At 45.6% G+C, this 25,023-nt stretch overlaps 1 protein-coding gene across 3 annotated transcripts in view; it reads left to right on the top strand.

Annotated features, from left to right (window-relative positions):
* LOC144137588 (death-associated inhibitor of apoptosis 2-like) overlaps window positions 1-25,023 on the top strand; it is a 102,025-nt gene that overhangs the window by 34,636 nt on the left and 42,366 nt on the right. For all 3 annotated transcript variants that reach the window (XM_077669511.1, XM_077669509.1, XM_077669510.1), the window contains 2 exons: window positions 10,588-10,992; window positions 11,723-11,835. In XM_077669511.1, coding sequence (XP_077525637.1) covers window positions 10,588-10,992; window positions 11,723-11,835 — 518 coding nt within the window. The remainder of the gene's footprint in view (window positions 1-10,587; window positions 10,993-11,722; window positions 11,836-25,023) is intronic.

Here is a 25,023-nt window from a genome sequence, read left to right as displayed (position 1 = left end):
GTTTTCTTCTTGTTTAGCAAAGAACTCCGCAGCGCGTTGTGCCGAAAGCGTTGACTCCACAAGAAAATTGAAGATACTAACACTCCGTCCACCTGCATGAGCTTCAAAGAACAGCGTTCACTTGTGAAAGCACTCCTCGCTCGCGACAAAAAAGCTTTATCGGACTTTACGGAATCTTCGCTTACCCGCTTCCCGGGTGACTTCTGGCGGAACGCTTAAATGCACACAAGAAAGGTACCTGAGCGGATTACTCGGCAGGATGGCGACAACATCGCCTACGACCCAGCCAGAATATTCGAAATTTTCACAAAACACCACTCATCTGCATGTTCCTCGTCACGCGACAGCGGCTGCCCACTTGGTTTCGCGCAGCTGGATGGTGTCCTACAGAACTAGGAACTAGCGTACTAGGGACTAGGGACTAAGAACTAGCGTGGGAACAAGAGCCTTTATTTGAGGAGAGTAGAAGGTCGTCTATTGCTGATCTCGTTTCGCCTTAGGACAGGTCAGCGATTTCTTGTGATATTTATTTTAAACATATCCACAAACGAAGAGCGCCCACAGAACTTATATTACCACACTTCCTACAGTTACAACACAAGTACCCACTCACAGCCTTCTACACCGATGTTTTGGAGTCTTCTTCAGCTGTCGCATGTGCTGAACATTACCCCGAACTTTTAAAGCCGAGGCTTGTCCGGCGTCCGGGGTCTGTGCTCACGACACAGCACCGTGTAAATCGAAACATCTGTGAACAAAAGGTTCACAAAAGGTTAACAAGAAGAAAACTGTGAACAAAAGGTTCACAAAAGGTTAGCAAGAACAAAATAAAAGGTACACAAAAGGTGAGAGAGAGAGAGACAGAGAGAGAGACAGCACAGTGTAAATCGGAGAATCTGTGAACAAAATGTTCACAAAAGGTTAACAAGAACAAAATGAAAGGTTCACAGAAGATTAGAGAGAGAGAAGGAGTGAGAGAGTGCTCCTGGACAGCCGTGCTGCGCATGCGCGAGGAGCATTGGATTCAATTGGATTGTAATGAATTGGATTGGGTTGAATTGGATTTGGATTGGATTGGACTGGATTGAAATGGATTAGATTGGATTAGAATAAATTGAATTGGATTGGATTGGATGGGATTGGAAATCGTTTTAGCCGCAGTGAGCACTTTCACGGGTGAGTTACGGTAAGAACGATCCCCAGTGCTTCGCCCACTCGTCATGATTCCCTTCGGGGAAATGGGTGAACTTTTCAGTACGAAGACACTACACAGAATTAGCAGCATTGTTACGGCAGAAGCACATGGTATCTTATTACCAGTACAACACATTACACAAACTAGAACAGAACACTTCATTATCTTTACAGACTAACTAAGTGTGGTACAGCCTTACATTCATTTAAACCAAAAAAAAACATTGTCCTCAAGCATCTAATCAAAGCTCTCACGTCTGCTGATGATTCAAAACTAAAAAAATGGCCGCGTATCTGCTCCTTTTGTTGCAAATGTCGGCAAAAGACGATAGTCTTTGTTGACATTTGCAAGTAGATGCCTCTTTTTGCTTTCCCGGTCACCCCTCGTGCTGTTTCTCTTCCATCGTGCTCTTCCCAAGGTAAACATGCTAAAGGCTTGCTCAAGTCAATTTAAATTTACCGCGTTCACTGCTCCAGGTCGTGTGCCTCGATGCTAGCGCTGCCGTAGCGGGGAGACGCACGTAAATCGAGATGCCCTAATTCAACGTTTATAGAACCGCGTTGACTTCTTCACGTGCATTCCAAGCAGAACGTGGAATCTATGTAGTGGAACCTTTCGTAAATGTTGCCGCTTCATTTCTTAAAATGCCACCACAAGCTATAGTGGCGCGGGCGACAGCAGGCGACAGTGTGAATTTGTTTCCGCAGTGGATATAGCATTTCATTTCGCAAAAATCAAGCTTATATGAATTTTATTAAGGAACACTGTAAATATCCCTTGTGTATTAATTTCCTGTCTTATATTGGCGTAACGCCTTGTTCTTTTTCAACACTGTTGACAAGTCTGAACGTATAAACCAGACCTAGACGTTTAGATTTGCCTCTGAGTGTATAAGACTATTGCGCAGTCTTCGTTTCACTTGCCCGGGTGGCTGCAGCGAGACACACAGATAGACAAAAAAACGGACATACAAACGGACGAAATTGTCTGGGTTTCTGTTAGCCAAGAAAGGCTATCGTCTTTAAAATAATTATTTTCTGGGTTCCGGGTCACAGTGGCAATCTGGGGAACAAAATTACTGACCAGAATTCTGGTCAGTAATATTGTTCCCCAGATTGCCGCCGTGGCTGCTCTCCGCAGCAGCGTAGATGAACCGTGTCCCCTACCGCAACCTGAATGTAGGACGGTTAATTGCGCAAAAGCATAGCTATTGCGCAATTGGTGGCTATTCAATCTAAGTCAAAATTAAGAGTGAAATCACTTACAAGAATCACCTCTATTTTGTACAACGTTGAAAACTTTCCTTACGCAAGTAAAGTCGAAATACAATCAAATGAGCACGAGAAATCAGCCGGGCCAAACGGGGCGGCAGGGGAATCAACTCTGTTTACTACTCCAAGAGTTTACTCCGTGATAACAGCACCCTCTTCTGTAACATCACCTGCCTCGCTACCCGCTTCCCTCTCTTGCTGGGTCTTTCTTCACAACCCGCCCCCCCCCCCCCTTCACACCGACATGCTCTTACTAAAACTCCATCTGACGAATGGGCCACATCCCTACTAGAACGGCTTGCAAGGAAAAGTAAAAGAATTATAATGAAGAATGAAGAACACGTCATCAGTTACCAACTAATATGGGCGAACTGATTAACCGCGATAATTTGCACAAAAGTGCCTTCCACGCATCAAGCTGCCTTGGTGCCATTTCGTCTGGGTTTCCACTTGCGACCGTTTTGTGCGGTACCATTTTGACCGGGACCATATTGTCCGGGGCCATTTTGTCCGGGACCATTTTGTCCGGATCCCAGACTTGCTGTTGGGCCGTGCCTTCGGGGGCATTTTTTTTATTCTCACCCGAACAGACGTCCGAAGGGCCCTTCAAAACGGGCACACGTGTTGTTCATGCGTGCACTTCGAAATACAGCAAGGAGTAAAGAAGTTGGAAACATAACAAAGACACCGACGAAAAGAAAAAAACAACACAAATACATTTCTGTCCCCTGCGCGGGAGCCTTCTCCCCACTAAAAGCTAAGAGTTCAAATAGGCTGAGGATCAATAGTGCTTGTCATTAAGGATCAATTAGGCATTACGGATCTTTAATTGTCCAGACAACTAAATGCACGATAAACAGCGACAATCCTCCCGCCACCCACGCGAAGTGTTTAGGTCACTTGGTTTAACCTATTTAAACTCTTATCTTTTAGTGTGAACAAGGCTCCGTTCGCGGAGCCAAAATGTCATTGTATCATTTTTTTTTCTGGTCAACGTCTTTTTTACGTATCCGATGATCATTCCCGAACAGACGGGCGCCCGTCGAAGCTTCGATTTCATTTCACCGAAGAAGTTCACAGGACACACTCAATAGGAAGGGTGGAACGCCGCAAAGGTACACGAGTATTGAATTGCGGGAGCTCGTGCCAGGAACTGCGTGCTTCCCTTCCATCCCTTCCCCCCCTTCACTCCCTCTCCGTCTTTTCTTTTGCTGGTTCTTGAATCTAGCAACACCGTCTAGATTTTTAAGGCCTAAAGGCTGCCCCCGTGACGTCACAGGACGGAAGTGGAGGCGGCGCACGATCGCCGCGGAGGAGTGCATTAAATATACTGTGAGTGCACAGTGCACGGAGGAGTGCACTGTGAAGTAACGACCATGCTATTTCCGCCGCTAAAAAGGTATACAGCGGCAAATATTTATTGACAAGTAAACCTCACTTAATAAAACATTTTCTCCCTTTCAAAGCAGCAGAAAAGCGTGCTTGCTAGAAAGAACTAGCAAGCGCTTGGAAACGTCGTTCGACAAGCTCCCAGCAGTATATATTTACAGCGCGGTAGTAAACAGGAACAGAGGTGTCTTCATCGATTGTTGCCTACCCTTGTTTGTCTTTTTACGTATCCCTTAGGTAACGGGATCTTTGGTCTCATTGATATATGGAACACAACGCAGTCCGAATCGATAGTTATCGTAGCATCTCACCTACATGTAAATCCTTCCAGTCTGTTCAAAACAAAACTCCTCGTATAAGCGCGTTAACATTTGCCATTTAGCAAAAATAAAAGATTCACTGTTTGAGGGTGCTATTGCGATTTTCCCACACATTTCCTTCCCTGACTTGCGATTGTAAGCGAGCGATATATTTATGGGCAGGTAGTAAATAAATTCAAGAGCAAATCTTATACAGCTTGCGAGACATTCAGCATGCCTTATACGTGAGATAGGGAGACTAATGACATCTTGTCTGAACAAGTTTATTTAAAGCGCACTTATTTACAGCAAGTTTATTTACGCCCCATAAGTTTATTTACAAAGGCACTTCCACAGCTACTTTTTGCTCACTGCAACTTTCTTTTTTGGGTGAAAATGCGCTTTTAGAATCTCATCATTCATTCTTCAGCAGATGTTGAGGAGAATGTTGATGCTGCACCATAACACATTTCAAAACTACCTCGCTGGTGTGCCCGTCGTCGCAAGTGTCGAAATCGGATGGTTCGTCCTTTGTCAGCAGCTCCACCGTAAGGTTTGCAACAAGTTGCCGCTGGTTTGACAGTTTCAAAAACACTTCCAAAAAAGTTTCAAAAAGAGCTTCGAAGTTCCAAAAAAAGTGCAAAAGTTGCCCGACGACGGCATACTTACGTGCCACAGCATTCACAACCGACATTGCTGGGTGCACAAGCCCCCCTCGATCTCTCGATTTTATGAGATCGTAATGTTTGTCAAGCAACTGACACTGAAACTTCTTTGTTCAACTTCAATGCATCTCGCACTTGTCGCACTTGAGTTTTTTCAAGGCCGCGCAGACTGCATACACTGCCTCGTACACCAGTACAGGGACAAGCCCTTCATCTTTAACAGTGTTTCTTCGGTCACAACTACGTTGCAGCCGGGCCGTGAACAGTTAGCCTCACTGCCAAGGTCCTGCCATTGCTCGTCTATGTCACTGACGCTTTCAGTATTGGCGACAGTCGACAGCGTGCTTTGCAAACGGAGTTCGTTTTCGCACTCGTACGTTTACCTTATATACACATGGTATCGGGTGCCAGCTAGCGCTCTGTACTTGCCGAAGCGGTCCTCTATGCAATCGGTCTAGATTTTGCCAAGGAGCGCATAGCTTAGCTTCAATTCATCGACGCAGTACCTGGCAATCTCTATGGGACCTTGCGTAGTCTGGTGCAGACCAGCATGACTTTCCTTTGTCAACCTACCACTATCACAATCTTTTGTACTTTCTTTTTACACCTCCATCCAGTCCATAAGGTTTTAGAGGAAATCTACTTTGCAGTCGCCAAGCTAAGAAGACGGGCTCTTGAGACTTGTCTCTTAATCTTGCTCCCTTAGACGTGGTCTTTACGTTCCCTATGTTCAACCATTTTACCATGATTCCAATGAACGTTGTGGTCCCTCCTACATGGCAGAGATCGTTCTTTCCCCCAAATTCTCGAAGAGAGGGAGGGATAGTATCGTTCAGCGCCTGCAGAGCAAGCTTTACATTCTGCTTTTCGGTGTCTGTCGGAAACAGGGCTTTCCGCAACAATGTGTAAGCATGTCTGAGTAGTTGGCCGATTTCAATGTTGTACACATCCACAATGGTGCCAAAAGATACTGAAAGCATACGCCTTTCCGATGCGGTCTGCTGTTCGAATTCTTGGAAATAGAAGGAGCGTTGGCGATAGCGCTGTTTTATCCAGCTGTTGCGAACGCACTTTAGCATGTGCACTGGATCAATCACGACGAATAAAGGCCTTTTGGGATCGCATGGATGTGGGTAGACGAAAGCTGGCGAATCACTGGTTTGCCCTTATGAGAACTGCTCCATTGCGTTACGGTTCACACTGATGTTATCGATTACAACACAAATGACTTTGTACCCGATCTTTTCAAGACCACAGATAACCTCCATGAGCAGTTTGTGCAAAATAATTCCTGTGGCGCCGCGGGCAGGAATTATGTGAGCAACTTTTTAAAACTAGAAGCAACGCTCTGCACTATAAATAATTACGATGATGATGATGATGTCCTCAAAGATTTTGGCACGTACCCACAAGGGGGGATTTGCCAGGGCTAAATCGGTTGTTGAAATGCGTGGGGACCTCAAAATACTAAATTATTTCCGGAAAGAGGCCGTAAAAGGAAACTTAGTTATGAATAAAACCCGAATTACCAATTAATTAGCACCCTTCAGCAATTCAAACGACCTGAAGCAGAAAAAAGTCCTACGCTTGAGTGAGGGTTTCCGTAGTCGTACGCGACCACGCATAGCTGACAGCGCGCCCTTGCCCATCACCGTTCGGGTGTCCAAGAAATGGGGTTCGGTCGGCACCAGAATCCCGGGACGCTCGCCGCCGAGTCTGTACACAAAGCAGCCGCGTCGGCGGATTGCCTCGAAAACGCGTCATCCCTATTTCATATTTGCCGCGCTTTTGAGGCGCTTTTTCAAAGAAAGTGCTACGAGTTGTGCCGCGCCTCCGCCAGATGGCGCCACGGGTCCCGCAACCGAGAGAAGACGCAGTGAAACATCCCCCTCGCGAGGGGCACGATCAAATGCAGAGCATTTCCGGGGGCGCACGACGTTAAGTAGTTTGCGTTACGTTAGTGTTGTTGCACTTGTGGCAACTGCTGACGAGAGAGCGCTCGTCAGCAGTAATTTGAATGAGTCAACGATATAAGGCGCGTTCCTACCGCCACATCCTGTGTCGGCTTTGTGGTGCAGTGGGTAGAGCACCATGTACATTGCGTTCCGCCCACAGGGTCGAGGGATCGAAACCGGGCGCCGGATAGTATTTTTTTTATATATATAGTAGAGAGGGGTGCGGTGCGGACTACGGACGTCAACGCGGGTGACATCGTGAGTTACTGAAATGCTCTGCATTTAAAACGATGGCGCTAGTACTTGCCTCAGATGTGTTCTACGCAATGCCGGTGATGTTTCCAGCCTTGTAGTCGAAGAACGGCCTAATGTGGATCTCATTCACCATGACAGTAACCGCGCGTTGACGCTCATCCAGGCCACATATCTTTGTCTTCATGTAACCTAAGAAAGTAGAACTTTCAAGTTCTGCCCGTGGAATAATTCCGTAAGAGGAACATATAGACGTGCTAGTTAGTGGATGTGGCATTGTGATATCGCCATAACTGCGCATATATTTCTACGCATGTGGCGATATTGTGTACAGGAGGTAACAAAACATTGGGACCTCCGGTAAGTAACGCCTCCGCCTCTTGCTCTTCGACAGCAGCTTCAACTGCTCCGTCAAGAATCGTATTACGCCGGCGTTTTGTCCTTTTCCGCCAGCGACAATGTATTGAGCAAAACAATGGCTTCATTAATGTCCTTAGTATGTTCTTTCGATGGTGAGTCCGTGTTGGTGTCTCAAGCCTGGACGCCGTCGAGGTATTCTAAGACGGCCCTTTTGCTATCTGCGGTTGCCGGAACGAACAAGTCGCGCCCTAACGTGGTTGTCGGATTTTTCATGAAGTGGAACGTTGTCCCTATGTCAGCTTTTACAAGCGAGTACTTCATCCAAGGAGCTCCATCTTTGACGATGTGGAATATGAGGAGCCCCTCCTTGTTCTTGATGCAGTGACAAAACGTTGATTCTTGGTTGCTCATTAGCAAGCTAAGTCTCGATTGCATGCTATTCTGTCTGCCTCTTGTTCGCGGCGAGACGTTTCCGCGGATACTGCAATAGCTGACTGGATGGCTGCCGCTTCAAGCCGCTTTCGCTTCGAGTCTGGGCTTTCTCTGCTTGTGCTCTCTTTTAAAAAATATGTCGGGGATCCCGAAAATTCCGAATGTACAGCCCCGGGACGAATGCGGGGAGTCGGCAAGGGCGCGGTTACCGTGGGCCCTGTTCGATCGTCGACGAACGAGGTCTCCTACAATACGTCTTCGGGTTGGAAGTGCAGCTCGCACACCTACAAAAAATACAAGTCGTACTTTGAGTTCAACCTTATTTTGAGTACGCGCTGCGTAGATTTTTAGTACCACGTGCTATTTGAAGAAGAAACGCTGTGTAATTTTAATTGCAATCTAAAGCATAAAGGAAATTCTGCAGGATAACGCACCCTTGAATACTGTGTCGGACTGAAGTTCTTTCGCGGCATAGCGCGCATCCATTTCCTGCATAGTTCCTCGTCGTGGGGAAATCGGAAAACGCGCACCTTGCATGTCGCGTCGTAATTGCCGTTACACTCAGGCACACAACACTTGTACGACATGGTGAACTCAAAAGAGTGTTGCTTCAGACTTCACGTTCCAACCATCGCCACAACATGGCTGATAGCCACAATTAAATCACGAAATCCACGCAAGCACGAAATCCATGAAATCACAGCATAACGTGCACGTACGTGCGCCAGCAACGACCTGACATGTACTGTTTTCTGCGGGACTACTTCTACTCCGCAGTAAAATATGGTACGCTCACACGACAAAGTTTTCCAGCTGTATAAAATTATTTTGCTAAAATATCAGTGCTATGTGAACAATGCTTGTACACCCACCGAGATAATTTATTTCCTGTCTTATTCAAATATCACCACACATATTCAGAAAAATTAATTTTTGTTGTAATATGGTGCCTCCATTTGGGGGGAGAGGGAGGAGAGTGTGCCATGACAACTGGCGGAGAAAATGTTTTCCAGCGTGTGCTTCCGCGCCCGCCGCACCGCCTTCCATCACCGCCTCCTTATCCGTCTCCTCGCTGCCTCCAACAGCAGCCGCGGCGGCGACCGCCTATGCCCTGCAGCACTCAATGCCGTCACCAGCACTCCGGCTTGCAGTCTAGACGGTATTGGTTATAGGTTTGCCATGGTGAGAGAAAGTAGCTCAATTAATTTCCGAAGTTTTGCGCGCTGCCGCTATCGGGCACATCGGAGGCTGTTCATTGCAAAACGAGATATGGTCTTTGTGTACCGCACTATGCACTGAAACAGATTGGTGCTTCGAAGAAATTTCAGTAAGCACTCATAAGCGCCTTGTGCATACAAAACGCTGATAATGAAAGCAGACCATAAAAATGTAAACGACTTTTCTGGGGTGCTTTCCGTTGGGCTTTTTCGTCGACTGTTATCTCCCAAGTTAATGCGTTGCCTTTGAAGGGACCGTACGTGTTGCCCGGTTTACATATTATTTTGAAAAAAAACGCTCCCTCATTAGGAGCTTGATGGGTCATAAATCCCGCCTTTCTATCAACTCGAGTTTAGCACGAAGCCATGTTGATGACAAGTAATAGCAATAGCGGAGAACATAAATTTACTGCTACGGTATTTGGAGAGGTTCTGCTTACTTGCCTTTCAGAAAAACTATTTCAACGTCCGCCAGGTCACACTTTTCCGGAGTAAAGCCTTCCTCGAACGTTCCAAGACCTACAAAGTGTGGGTGACGCCATACAGAACTTGACCAAGCGATACACGTGCTGCCTGGCTTTATGCACCCATCCATTCGCAGTCGTTCAACCGCATTGTATTTTTCGGCACGTAGCTATCGTTTCACCTCTTCCTACATACCTCACCAAACGGCATCATCTTGCGAGTGAATGCTTCCAACTGGTTTATTTTGAAGAAAACACTAGTGATATAAATACATCAGTCTCCCATGTGGCGGTAAATTATTCCAACGAATAAACAGGAACAAAAACGCAGTCACTCAACGGTCTGCACAAGTGTATTCTACAGCTTTACGTGGTCATGCAAGGATGTTAGCCAGATGGGCGTATTCACGGCCATGCAGCACTATAGTGAGGGCATATTTATACATCGGTCGGCATAATCTTCTTATTTGAAAGGCCTGGATTTTTTCCCTTGTTGTTTTATCTCTGTGTTTCGACGGCAGAGTGGTTTCTACAAAAATCGGTACGCAGCTGTGTGAGGTGCAGTGTTTTGCCGGGTGACTGTCTCCTTCTCGTTCCTTTTTTGTGCTTTGTTTTTTTTTCACGCTGATTTTCAATCATGAACGTTTCCGAACTCGTCAAAATCACAGTTCTCGTAAAGGCTTCCTTCATACCACTGCTCACAGACTCAACGCACATCAAACAGCGTCGTCTTCTGGAACAGTTGGCGCTGCTCAAGTGACTCTTAAGGGCACGATTTAGTAGTTGTAATATAAAGGCCTGTCAATAACAACGCGATCGTTTTAAGCCCAGTGTAGTGTTGGGCGCCCAGCTGTACCATCTAGCAACAGCAGAAAGCTTGAATAACAAAGACTTCATGTTTAAAAAACAAACACTGAAGTTTCCGGACCAGAGTTATGACCCCTGCACACCGAGTTTCCCCTTCTCGTGGAGCTAACTATTGCAGCGGCCGGTTTGAAATACGTTTAGTGACCTCTTCGAAACATTGGGAAGCTCGTGCCTGGGGACGAATCCCTTTTCTTCACTTGTGTTTTTCGTCCTCTTTGCAGGGCGGCTTAGAGAACGTCGATGGCATGGAAAAAAAATCCTCCTCATGTGGCCCAGAAACATCGCACGGCCTGTTTCCGCATTTCGCCCAGAGATACCCGCTTTCAAATGGAGATCTTTGGTATGCACCACCTCTATCAAGTCAATGTCTACATCGGAGGACCTGCAAAGTTTCTGTCAGAAGCGCACGCTCTTGGTTCGCCGAGGATGTCGCAAAACTCACGCAGGGAAAAGGCGGGCTGCCTACGCCGCACGAGGCACGTGCGGAAGGGAATGAGCTGTTCTTTCAGAGGCCCGAAGCTACTGAGCAAGCACCCTTGGATACTTTCTCTGACTGTCCCGTAGACACATTGTATCCCAGGGCTCTGGACCGGGCCGAGTTCTGCAAGTACAATGAAGGCGACAAGGTGAGAAGCGTTTTCTTCTAAACAGGCCCACCGCTTTGATGAGCTTGTTCGGCCATAGTATCCAGGTTACTTCAAAGTGCAATCTTTGTTAAACTTTAGCTTGGACTAAGCTGTAAGTGTCCTCGACGGTTTACCAACAGAACTCCTTGTTTTTTCCTTTCTCAGGCAGGACTCCAGTCGCACCAATGCAATGAAAAAAAAATGTGGGATAATGTTCTTTATAACCGGCATTGTTACGGCACTCCCAAGACATCGCGGAAATCAAGGAGTACAACAGATTTTATATAACAGAAGGCGAGGCCCTAACCATATGGTTGATGGTGTTAAAAATCGGAATCAATTTTGTATTTGTAAACAGAAATATTGTCTATCGCAATATTTTTATTCTCAGTATCCTTTTTGATTTGTTCTATATTTAAATCAACATTGCTGCGCGTTTCGCCATTCTGAATTTAAGTGCACATCATTTATAAATCAGGTGTTTACCCTCACTCCTGTTGGAATTAGGTTACTAAGTGGTGTCCGAGATGGCAAACATGTATGGGGTGCATACGAAACACACGCACCGTCTTAGGTGTAACCATATTTGTAAACTGTATGTCATTGGCAGAAGGCATGGCCACAGTGCTGCATGAATCAGTTCTCTCTAAAGGATGCAGTAGGTCACACAACATCGTAAAATTTGGAGTACTCAAATATGTGCTTACAGTGCCGCTACGTCTTTTCTCAGGGCAAAAAGTACGGCCTGCGGCTCGGACATCACCACCGGCAGGAGTACGGACCAAACTACTTCTGTTACCCAATCCTGCAAGAGCCCAAGCTGGCGGCCAAATGCCTTACCGGGTGAGCGCTGTAGAGGGTGTTCACATCGGCACACTGAATGCTCGCCCTTTCAAAGGGGCTCTTCGACAATTTTGATAAACACTTTCACTCTTTCCTTGGCGTCTGGAAGCACTGCGAAAGCTCGTTATCACCAGCATGGAGCGCCACTGTGTGATTTGCTCGTCGCACCAGAAACGCTTCGCGTTTCTGCTATGTTCTTGTGGCTTTATTTTTGAAGTTGCTATCGAAAACCGTTCATTGCTGCAACTGAAGGAAAACCGTCCAAAAGCAGCTACATCGCCTCAGTAACGTCATTCCGGCCGTCGATGAACGTCAAGGCCGGGAAAGAGAGTAAAATCTTTTGAGCGAGTTTCCAAGTAATCTGATCGGCACAGAGCTAATTTTTGGCTCAGGTGCTTTGCGACTCCGTAGTTTAAGTACTGGGTGTGTTGGGTGACTTCGTTCTGCAAGCATTTAGGATTTCAAAAAAAGTTGAAAAAAGTGTTGCAGGGTCCCCTTAGGTGCAGAGCACTTTATGGGCTAGCCTTGTCGTAGCTCGCTAACGGTCGATGCGACTGCCGGAATCAGGCGGCACAGCGAGATAACGGTCCCAAGTAGAGCCTGATGTACCGTCGTCGGGGGACCACGCTGAATCTTTGAAAACCACGCGGTTTAAATAGTCATAACCATTCGTACCTTGTGAACCTTTGGCGCTTGTCATGCATCTCCCCGTTTTTTAGCGAAAAAAAAAAACTCCAGGCACATTTCAGGCAAAATCTGTATATATAACCAGCATCGCCGCGTTCATTTAGTTACGGACGCTCTTTGGCTTGGTTTTTACGATAGAAAATGGGCGTGCAAGAAAACAAATTGCGGGTTCGAAATGCCGCAGAAAGGCACCAGCCGCGCAAGAAAAGAATTTCGCGTTTGAAATAACGCAAAACAACTCCAGGATACGAAATTAAAGTAACCACAAAAAGAACAGAACTTCCTCTGGCGCAGTTTCATGCAGGGGGCGCCCGAGCACTGCGAAGGCGAGAAATTTGAAATGCATTGGGTGGCAGCAATGAGCGAATAACGGCGCTGCAGCCCATTAAGGCGAACTATTGCTCTGCACTTTCGACTGCTTTCACATTAAATAGAACGGCTTTAATTTTTTCCAGCAACGCTTCCGAGTGCGAGAATTGGTTACAGCAGTCAGCAGGGAGACCTTGAAATGTATTTTGGAAATGTGAGGAAGGACGTGTAATAAAAATGCACTTTGCTGGCATGCAGCAAAATAAGTAGGAAAAATAAAACGGAGGGGGAGTGCCAACTATGCACTGCATCATTAAGCATGATAACATAATAACAATGCGAAGAGCCCATAACATTTTACATGGTTAATTTTCTATTTTGCGGGTATTGGTAAGAAGTAAACGCGAAAATTGGTCAAGGTTCATCTAAGTACAACACCATAAACGGCACGCCCACGCACGCACGCACGTGCGTCTCTCCATAGTTTCCACATGAAAAATCAATAGCAGAACGGCTGTTAGGGCAGGTATAGTACATCACTGTTTATTTTACGTATGAATGTCAGATGGGCTGATCTTGAGGGGTATAGTGAATGCCTATGGGTTGAGGTGAAAGTCAAAAGTGCGAAAAATGTTCTTATTGGCGTGTACTATGTACGTCCGGCTGTTGAAATTTCTCTATTTGCAGCAGCCCTACAGAGTTTACTGAGAAGTTAAAACCGGAAAACTACAAAAATCTTTTTTGGCGACTTTAATGTGCCTGGCGCTTGTTGGAACCCCGCAGAAAATGTCAATGGAAAATCCAAAGCAGCTGACTTGTTTAATTTCTTTTCTTTCAAAGACTTCCAGCTTGCTGCCCAGCATCTAAACCCTGCTTGAAATGTTCTATACACTTATACCCCGCTGGAAATGTTCTATACAGTGTATTTACAAACTTCAGCTCAGTCGATGTTGATCGATTCCCCGATCCTATTGTGGCCGTTCATGCGTGGCATCCCCCTTTTGTAGTTGCGGCTCACGTATCCATGGCGCGTGACAGGAGCGGTACCATTCATATATACGACTTTGCTCGCGGTGATTACACGTCTCTTTACCATTCTCTCGACAATGCTGACTAGTCCTCTGTGTACAATGCGCCCAGTGTCGACGCGGCCGTCCATGATCTAACCAAAATTGTGCAAAACGCTATGGACCAGCACATCCCAAAGCAGCGAAATCGCTCTTCTATGTTTCTCTTTTGGTTAAGTCACGAGCTGCGAGGTGCACTTCGGAAAAAACGTCATTTCCACCGCTTTTTTAAGGCTCCAAACGACCCGTCTTCTCTCGCAAGCTTCAAATAATGGCGGCCCTTAGCGACAAAGCTTCTTCCCCGGGACAAAAAGATGTTTGCCTACTACACTTAATCATCTCTTACCCACTCCCTTCGTGAGTTCTGGTGGTATGTTAAGTTCCGCACATGTCATGGACGCGTAACTATTCAGGATGGTGATACGTTTGTGTCTGACCCAGAAGGCGTCTATGAACTTTTCGGACGTCATTTTTCTTCGACATACTCGACGTCTTCTGACAGCGGCAGTGAACTCCGCTTCCAGTGTCATGGACCAGTATTGCAAACCCTAAACATTACCGACAACGATGTCGTGTCCGCTATTCGGAAAGTCCCCTGGAAAAAGTCAGGGGGCTGCTACAGCATTCCCTGCTTCACCGAGAAAGGCAGTCGTGCTCTCTTTTCACCTCTGCTCTGTCACATTATACTCACGTCACTCGTTGAGCAGCATTTTCCAGCAGACTGCAAATTAGGTGCAATCTTCCCTTTGCACAAGTCCGGAAGTGCCACTATCCCCAGAAACTATAGGCCAATCTCCCTGTTGTCTTCATTTTCCAAAGACTTAGAGAAAGTCATGCATCGCTATCTTCTAGCAGCAATGCGTTCATTATTCCTTTCCAACCAACACGGCTTCATTTTTGCAAGGTCAGTAGAATCAAATCTCGCATGTTTTCTAAACGAAATCGGCCCTCCAGTGCTCTCTCGTCAACAGATATATAAAGTATATTTCAACCGTCGCAAGGCATTCGACGCTGTTAATCCTGACTTACTGCTTCCCAAATTATCCGCATACTGTCCATCCAGTGATTTCTATAAATGGCTCGGCAGTTATTTAAAAGGCAGGTTGAATTGATGATGATGACGATGATGATGCTTAGTGGCTTCTCCTTTGTAACGGGGTGGTGTTGCACAGCGGCCTTAGTGGCAACGCTACTGTACAATTACCTCGTAAAAAATACAAACAAAATAAATAAAAAGTAGTGACAAAATAAAAACCAAATACTTTTACGAAATTTACGAAATTACGAAATTCTGTCTGTTACGAAGGTGCCGCCTGCCGGCCTTTCGCGATGATATCAGGGGTAGCTCAAGGTTCGACACTGGGCACTCTTCTTTTTAGCATTTTTGTTAATGACATCCACCCGGTTATTAGGCACTGTTCGCTCTCTCAGTATGGCGATGATATCAAGCTCTATCGCGCGGTCTCTTCACCGGACGATCGCGTAATGCTGCAAAATGACATCAATGCAGCTTCGGCATGGTGCGACAAACACTATTTAAAGCTCAATCTCTCCAAAACTATCGTGATGACATATACTCGTAAGACTGTCCCGCTCTTTTTCCCATACTCTCTGTATGGTGTAACCGTAAATCGCGCTACTGTAGTGCATTATTTGGGTGTAATGATGGACGTAAAACTACTTTTAAACTCACACGTGAAACACCTGATCAACTCCTGTCTCCGAACGCTTGGCGTGATTTCAAGGGCCACCAGTGAATGCAACCACCGACCATGCTTTGTGTCCCTCTATCACGGCCTAATTTTACCGAAGCTCGACTTGGCCAGTGCTATTTGGAATTGTCTTAGCCCTTCGTCGTCTCTTCGTCAAGAAAGGATTCAGAAGTGCTGCACTTCATTTATTTTATCGTTACTAACCGGATAGCCATTATCGGCACGGTGGGCTTCTCAAGCTCCTGAATCTTGATGAGCTATGTATTAGGCGTTCCAGGCGTGACCTGGTTTTTTTTTTTAACTGCATTCATTCCAAGTTTGACTCTCCTTGCTTTGTAAGATCTGTTAACCTACGAGTGCCCAGCAGACCCCTGCGGCCGCGTGGCTGCTTTCATGCTAACAGCTAACCGATGCCAACATGCCTATAACAGTCTGTTTGTATCTTGCGTCGACAGTTTCTGCAATGACATGGTTTTTTTTTTAAACGCTCCTTGAAAAATTTGACATTTTGAATGCACATGTTGTAGAGAGGTCAAACATGCACTTCTTTTTCTGTTCTTGTGTTTCTGCGCCAAAAGCTTCACTTTGCTATGCTTGTTTGTGTTGATTAGGGCATGCTTTTCACACGACCTGCAAGCTTTTGCTGCTCAGAAAACGTTTCGCTTCTTCGTTCAGTCTCATCCCTTGTATATATCTACGCATTTATTATCACCCATTTTGAAGTATTTCGCTCCCTATATGTTGTCTTTTGTGTGCCCATATTCATGTACCCAGTGATTTACCTGAGAAGGCCCTTGCGCTCTTGGTGAGCACTTAAAGTAAATAAATAAATAAATAAATAAATAAATAAATAAATAAATAAATGAATGAATAAATAAATAAATAAATAAATAAATAAATAGCCAAAGGCACTAACATTAAACAGAAGTTTTAGCCCAGTTAAACTTTAGCCATCCACAGATATGGTAAAACTGCCTTCAAATGTACGAACAGTGATGCATTGGCCCCGAACGAGTCGGAGGGGATGTTTAGTTAATGGTGCCTTTTTGCGTTTATTGTAAGAAGTGTTAGAACCACGGGATGTTATTCAATGAAGTTCATTTGAGCAAACTTGTGCTCAGTAATACACTATAAATACAAACACAAATTGAGAGTAGCCAGTAAAGAAGAACAGGCACATAAACCGCCGACTAATCGAATGGCGCTTCGTCTCTGTCTCAACGCTCGTATCTTGAAGTGCCGTCCAACCCAGGTGCAGCCAACGATATACACAACATTGCCCGTCGAACACCAATAATCTAGGTCAGGAATGGCGGGGTTGGCATTTCTCTACGAGAGAAAATGGACGGGCATGGCCTCATGCCAGAAGAAACTAATCCATCCAGTGCTTTCCGTACAACTAAGATAAACGTATACAACGAGGCAGCGGAAACATATCCAAAAGAAAGTTATATATCGAAAGAACATTTTACGGCATTACCACCATCTAAACGTGCATCGTCCTGATGCATCCATACATGCGCAAAGCCATTTAAACTAGCAGAAAAATACAATGCTTGAGAAAAATGAATAAAGCTTATTAACTGGCCATATCCCTTCTGAAATATTCCGCGTATACGGAATGATGGGAATACAAATTCTTTAACAGGGTAGCTGTTCCACTAGCCGTAAGATTTCCGCTGCAGGAAAAAATACCAATAAAGTGCGGAGCAGTCGTGAGTTCGTGTCACGGGGCGACCGCCCAGCGTCCTCAGTACGCTTAGTGGTTTAGCAAAAAAAAAGAAGAAAACTGGCAAATACCCCTAAGAGAAAGAAAATGACCAGTGCTCGGCAGCGCGTGCCTCGAGGCGACAGCCAAGTCCCCGGCTCGCGCAGTGCTTTACGAAGGAAACTCCAGCGCTGTCGTCAAGCGCTACCGTGCCTGTAAAAACAAAGCTAGCGCTAATCCTAAAGATGGAGAGACAACCCGCCTGGGAGAGGTCCCCTAGACCACTGCATTCTCTTCAAGCCATGATAGACAATTGGAGACATGGCTACGAGTGTGCCAATCCTTCCCTAGACGACTTGCAGATCCCGACACCGATGCCTCGAATCGATGACGAAGAGCTAATGGAAGCATACAATGCTGAGGATGGCTTTGCATCCTCCACTCGCCGCGAAGAATTCGAGGTCCTCTTCGATGCATATGACGACGATTACTGGCCCTGAAACTATGCAAATAAACAATGATACTGAAACTTAACTATGTATTTGGCAATGCTGACCTACAACAGCTTCTCGATTTAAGTCTTGCGCAAGAGTGCATGCTTTTGTGAATTTTTTTTATTTGGTGACACACCACCGGGATTAAAACAGGGGCATGTTTCCGCGAGAGACGATAATAGAGTACTTTATTAAGTTGAAAACGACATCTGTTTCATCTCTTTTTTGACAGATAGAAACACTAAATCATGGTACGTATGAAATTCCGCATTCACGGCGTGTGCGGAAAACAAACAGAGGCATATGGTGCTGTATTGCGCTCTTTATTAAAGACACAAACGCTAACACCCCGTGAAACGTTTATTTTCTGAAAAGTGAGTCGTGTGTTTTTTTTTTTTTTTCGAAAAGTTGTATACATTAGTTATGTCTGAGTGCGTAAAGCTCCGTATGACTTGCGTTTATACGGAACGTTTCATTACAGAAACGGTTTGACGGAAATCACACGAACTACCCTGTCCCAGTGCGGCGTCGTGAGGGCATGTAGTCGTTATTTGGGGCGGAATTCTGAGGTGTGACCGCTTCGAAAATGTCCATTGCACGTCCGTTTCAGTCGCGTCGTAGTTGCTCTTGCGAGGCCTCTGGCCAATGGGTGTGCTGCGTCACATCCACTCGTCTGATTTCAGCCAGTGAGGACTGGCTCAAAAAAGGAACTTTCAAACGGACATAAAATAGACAAAACTGGAAATTCCGCCCCTTTGATGCCCCGCACAGAACTTTGAACGTGATTCAACTTTCTGTGCTCCAAAGAAGCTACTCACCCAAGCAGCATCGTCGCATTGGTGTCGAAATTCACACACGCGATGTCTGGTACCATACTCGGCTACTCAGTGCGAAAAAATTGGCCGCTTATCTGCTTCTTTCGTTGCAAATGTCTACAAAAGACTATATAGTCTTTGTCGACATTTACTGAGTAAACGCCTCCTTTCCCATTCCCGCTCACTTCTCATGTTGTTGCTCTTGCGTAGCGCTCCTCCCAACGTAAACACGCTGAAGGTTTGCTCAAGGCAATTTAAAATAGCCGAGTTCCACTGCTCCAGGCCCGGTGCCTCGAGGCCAGCGCTGCCGTACGGCGGAGATGCGCGTGAATCTAGGCGCCCTACTTCAACTTATATAGAACCGCTTTGCCCTAGTCCACGCGCGTTCCAAGCAGGACGTGGAACCTATCTAGTGGTACCTTTCGTTGCTGTTGCCGCTCGAGTTCTTAAAATGCCGCCAGAATCTATAATGGCGCGGGCGACAGCAGGCGACGGTGGAATGAATTTTTTTCTTCAGTTGATGAAGTATTTTATTTCGCAAAAATCAAGCATGTATGATTTTTTATAAAGGAACACTGCAAATATCACTTGTGTATTAATTTGTTGTCTTATACTTGCGTAATGCCTTCTTCTTCATCAGCAATGTTAACAAGTATAGCATATAAACCGCACTTAGATGTTTAAATTTGGTTGTGAGTATATAGGACTATTGCGCAGAGTACGTTTAGCTTTGGCCGGGTGGTTGAAACGAGTCACAGACAGACAGACAGACAGGCAGACAGACCAAAATTTCTGGGTTTATTAGCACAACGAAGATTATCGTCTTTAAAATTGCGTTTCGCTTCACTAAACTGTTAGTTCATTAAACTCATGAGGTCAAGCTACCAGGCATGTCGTCACCTTCTGGTGCATTTGACGTCGCGTTGAGGTCTTTGTTTTCTGCGTGCAGCAACGTGCATTATCGAGCATCGCAGTATCGAATGTTTTACGCAAATGTGACACTTATTTCTGGCAGGATTTCATCCCATCGTCGTTTGACAGTCTGTGTGGCTGCAATGTAAAGCCCCTGGCATGAGCCCAAATGAAATGTCGTTTCGGGGTCCAGCAATAAAACATCCAGTCGTCCATGTCGTAACAGAACTTTGTGTACAAAGAATTGAGTGACGTTTCTTGCAGTTCGCTATGGAAACGCTCGAGTTTTTGTGGAGTAGATCGGTGGTCTTTGGCTGGAACTACTCAGTTCATGACATACAAAATTCTGCAGATATTCAGAGAATTATCTACTAATGCGTAGCATTCTTATGCCGCTTGTCTCTAGTGTCAACGTTTTTCAGCAAAATTTTTTGGTTTTTCTAAATCCTTGGTTACAACGATTTAGAACTATTTTGGTTACAACGATTATTACAACGATTACTTTTGGAGCTTTCGCGGAAATGCAATGCGTTATTCGTTTCGCCTTTCCCGTAATTTTTTTTAATATTTTTGTGTTTTTCTTTTCAAAATTCTGCCCTGCAAGCTATCTCGATTTACGTTATTATAACGATTACATTTGGAACTTTCGCAAAATCGGCGTTATTGTGGAAATGCAGGGAGTTATATGGTTTGCCAGTTTTCGTAATTATTCTGTATTTTATTATTTTTTAGCTTTTCAAAATTTCGTCCGACCAGTTATCTCCATTTACGTTATTACAACGATTACAGGTGAAACTTTCGTGAAATCTGCATTATTGTGGAAATGCCATGCGTTATACGTGTTGCCATTTTCCGTTATTTTTATATTTTTTTCTTTTTAATTTTCCAAAATTTGGTCCTACAAGTTATATGAATTCACGTTATTATAACGATTGCATTTGGAACTTTCGCGAAATCTGCGTTATTGTGGAAATGCAGGGAGTTATACGGTTCGCCAGTTTGCGTAATTACTTTGTATTTTTCTTATATTTTTGGTTTCTGAAAACTTCATCCGACCAATTATCTCAATTTACGCTATTGTAACGATTATAGGCGGAACTTTTGCGAAATCTGCATTATTGCGGAAATGCCATGCGCTATACATTTTGCCATTTGCCGTAATTTTTTAAGAGTTTGTTATTCTGCAATTTTTCAAAATTTCGTCCTACATGTTACCTTCATTTACATTATTATAACGATTACATTGACAACTTTCGCAAAATCTGCATTATTGTGGAAATGCAGGGAGTTATACGGTTCGCCAGTTTGCGTAATTATTTTGTATGTTTCTTATATTTTTAGATTCTGAAAATTTCGTGCGACGAATTACCTCAATTTACGCTGGAACTTTCGAGAAATCTGCCTTATTGTGGAAATGTCATTCGTTATACGTTTTGGCATTTTCCGTTGTTCTTTAATATATATTTTTATTTTTTTATTTTTCAAAATTTTGACCTGCAAGTTATCTCCATTTACGTTATTATAAGTAATACATTTAGAACTTTAGCGAAATCTGCATTATTGGGGAAATGCAGGGCGTTACACGGTACGGCACTTTCCGTAATTATTTTACATATTTCTTATTTTTTTAGTTTTTCAAAATTTCGTTCCACCAGTTATCTCCATTTACGCCATTATAGCCACTGCAGTTGGAACTTTGGCGAAATCTGCATTATTGTGGAAATGCACGGCGTTACACGGGCCTGCCTGTGGGAGTACTCGGCAAAGAATGCTACGCATTAAAATGCGATTACGAAAGTCGTTCCCGCCTATCTGAGGCGTCTCCAGTGTGCGCCGATACTGGACAGGAGTCTTGAAGGCCTCGCCACCGCGGTTTTTCTCTCCGCACTGGCGGCAGCTCCAAACTTATTGGGCAGAGTGGGGTTTAACTCGACGGCAGCAGGACTTCACTGTAAGTTTTTTGTTATGTTCTACATGCTGTGCCGAGATTACCAAAAGACGGGTGTTGGTGTACTTGGTCATGCTATTGCAGTAGTTCGTCACGCTGATATTTGGGGACAGCAGAATATTACTTTGTTCCCGTTGCAAGTTTATTCAAACTGAGAGCAGTAAGTTGCCGTACGAGGCCTTCGCCACTGCGTCGCTGTGTCATTTTAGGTTATCTATCATGTGGTGCAACGGGTAATGAACGCGTTTCTGAGGGCCTGGGTCGGTCTCCGCCGCGATACCGAAAAACGCACCGCGTTCGTCAAAGTCCACAGGCGGTCTTCCTACGGGTGTACGTGATAGCCAGTATTTTTCCCAATGCTTGCTGCTGCAGTTTTAGACGGCAGCAATGTTTCTGTAAACAGTTGGAGGCTCCATGACCTCAGTCGAGCAGGGAACACCTTCAAGCCTGCTAGCCAGTCCAGCGCATGGAGGTCTATTGCTTTCATGAATTGTGTGGCATGCATTTGTTGGGGAATTTAAAAACGATCAATTTAAAGGAACGCACGCTTTTTTAAAGGGTGAATAATTCTTTTTCCGCTTCGAAGTACGCCACTCCACTTCTTCGACCCTGGTTGCCGCACTTGTAGCGACGACATCGGCGAGCTTGTTGCACCAAAACCCGGAGTGGCTCGGAACGTGGAAGAGGAAGACTGGAACGGAAGAAGCCAGTGGTTGACAGCTGGCTTGAATTTTATGAACACTTTAAGAGGGGTTGACGGGATCTCCTAAAGCAAAAAAACATGACTGCAGATAACAGAAGTGTCACACTTACACGTACTACTTAAATCAAGCAAAGTCAAAGACATCCCCCTCGCGAGGGGCACGATCAAATGCACAGCATTTCCGAGGGGGTGCGCCGGCAAGTCGCATCTCTTGATCGCGGGACCCGTGTCGCCATCTTTTGGAGGCGCGGGACAACTTGTGGCGCTTTCGAAACAAACGAGAAATGAGTGAAGGATATAAGGCGCGTTCGGTGCATCGAAATCTGTGTCGGTTTCGTGGCTTGGTCGGTAGGGCGCCGGGCACCTTGCGTTCCGCCCGCGGCGTCATGGGTTCGAAACCGGGCGCCGGAAACTGTTATTTCTTCCTGGCTGCGGACTACGACAAGGCGCGCCTGCGGACTACGACAAGGCGCGCATGCGGACTACGACAAGACGCGCATGCGGACTACGACAAGGCACGCCAACGCCGCGTGACATTGTGAGTTACTAAAATGCTATGCATTTAAAAGCAGGAACAGACAGTCAGAATAAGTGAAAACTGGACAAGAGTGCTTGTTCATGTTGAGGTAGAGGAACAAACGATATAAGGGAATTGCTTTTGCGCCGTAAGAGCCGGTCGGTGACAAAATTTGAAACCTGTGGCTATAGGAGTTGCGCTGCTGGGCACGAGGACGCGGGTTCGATTCCCGGCCGTGGCGGCCGCTTTTCTGATGGAGGCGAAAAGCAAAAACGCCCGTGTGTACGAGATTTCGGCGCACGATAAAGATCCCCAGGTGGTCAAAATTAATCCGGAGCCCTCCACTGCGGCGCGCCTCATCGCCTGCGTTGCGTCGGCGCGTTAAACCCCACAATCAATCAATCAATTTTTCCGTTTTTTTCCCTCGAGCGACCGTCATAAGCTATTACCTCTAAAGCAATGCTTTACTAATTTCGTCAAGAGGTTTCGCGGCGGATGCGGAAGTTAACATTGACTGGAGACACACCCTCCGGCGACACACCCCTCGAAGCGCATCGCGTGATTCGCCGGACCCGCTTTTTGGAGCTGCGCACAAGGCATCGTTTTCAGTCCTTCTGCCTATATGAGCGGCGGCCGCCGCCGCGGTAGCGGCCGATCAGCTGATCGGCGGCCGATCCCCCCCCCCGCAGCGTCCCATGCATGCGCCGCTGGGTCGACTCGGGCTGCGTGACTCCTCTCGCGCCTGGCGAAGAGAACGGGGCGTTCGCCGTGAAGTGAACGCCGCGTTCGCCGCGTTCGCCCCGGCTAACGCCACCGGGCCTCCATCTGTGAGCGTTGCACGAGACGGAGGGGCTTTGAGCCGTGGTCGGCAATACGTTACATTAAAGTTTAACCAAGCGAAGCGAAGACTCAACCAGACTAAGCCAAGCTTTTGCTTTGCATATCCAAGGTTAGCTGAGCCAAGCCGCAGCCATTTTTTTCGTATCCATCTTACTTTTGGACGATGACCGCACCAAAGCCTATGGCACTTGCTAATGTTTGCGTTTCAGCCTCGAACTTCCCTCAGAAAATACAAGCACAACCCCTAGACACATTCTTGTTGAGTTTGAATATAAAATTTGTTTTAATTGTCTCCACAAATTTTAGTTGCGTATTCAATAAATTTCTATTCAAACTCTTTTAAAGATTTGTTGTGGTTGTACGGAAAAGTGGCTACTGCACTTTTATTGATCTTTCGTTGAGTTTATCACGTCGAATTTACGTTGAGTTTCAGTTGAGATTCAGTAGAGTTTTGTCATATATTTTCTCGAGGTTTTCACGAATGCTCGCTGTGTTTTTATAAATAGTTAGTTTAAGATTTTCGTGCTCAGTTTCTGTTGCGCTTTAAAATGTGTTTATCGAAAAAGCCGACCGTTCGTTGATCATGCTATCAATAATTAAACACGAGAGCTTCACTGCAGTTCAATGATTCTTGCTCTAAGAGATCCTGTATAGCGGCACAAAAAAGGAAAAAAATAAGTCACGTGGCTAACTGAAGCGTATCTTTGGAGCACACGCATGATTTCCTGCAATGAAACAACATAACCACAACGTCGTAAACACACCGCAGCAGTAACGGCACAAACGCAAAACAAAGACGACATGGGAATTGTACATTCTCTTTCGTGCCCTTCATGCATACATAGCCACCGTCTGTCAGATGCTGATGCTTGGGTGCGGCGTGTGACTCATGGCATTTTACAAAACTGCACATTAATATTTCCAATTTACAATACCGGTAAACATTAAACGTTAACGATTGCAAGTATCTGCTTTTTTACTTTATAGTTGCAAGCTGTGATGAAACAGTGCGAAAAACTGAAACTGGTTACAAGAAACTGGCCGAGCATCTGGGCCGACCAGATTAGGCTTAGCATAGCAGGTGATGTGTGATGAGTGCTGTTCTATGAGGCACGTACAAGAGTCCGTGGTGAAATATTTACGCACAAACTGCGCTTCTTTCAAGCACATCGAACTTAGTTTGCGCAAATCCAAATAGTGGAGAGCGGTTACGAGTAGTTTATGCCGATGACCGGCTCCTGCTCGGGACCGCTGAGCAGCGATGTTTATCACCGTGGGGACTGAGAGGGTGCGGTACGCGGGGGAGCAACATTGCACCTCGCCCTGTACCTGTATGGCTTCAGGGACGAATCTGTTGGTGTGAGGGATAAACTGGGTGGCTCGACCGACGAACACTGAAAGTTGCTCCATTTTCTACGTTTTTTCTTAGAGTATGCGTTCTATCGCGCCAACAACGCAGCTTGATTCTGTACTGGT

The sequence above is a fragment of the Haemaphysalis longicornis genome, unplaced genomic scaffold (assembly GCF_048455015.1).
Source record: "Haemaphysalis longicornis isolate Haplotype H1 unplaced genomic scaffold, Haemaphysalis longicornis Haplotype H1 scaffold_41, whole genome shotgun sequence".
In the NCBI taxonomy this organism is placed as follows: Eukaryota; Metazoa; Arthropoda; class Arachnida; order Ixodida; family Ixodidae; genus Haemaphysalis; species Haemaphysalis longicornis.
This window is presented reverse-complemented; position numbering and strand designations above follow the sequence as displayed.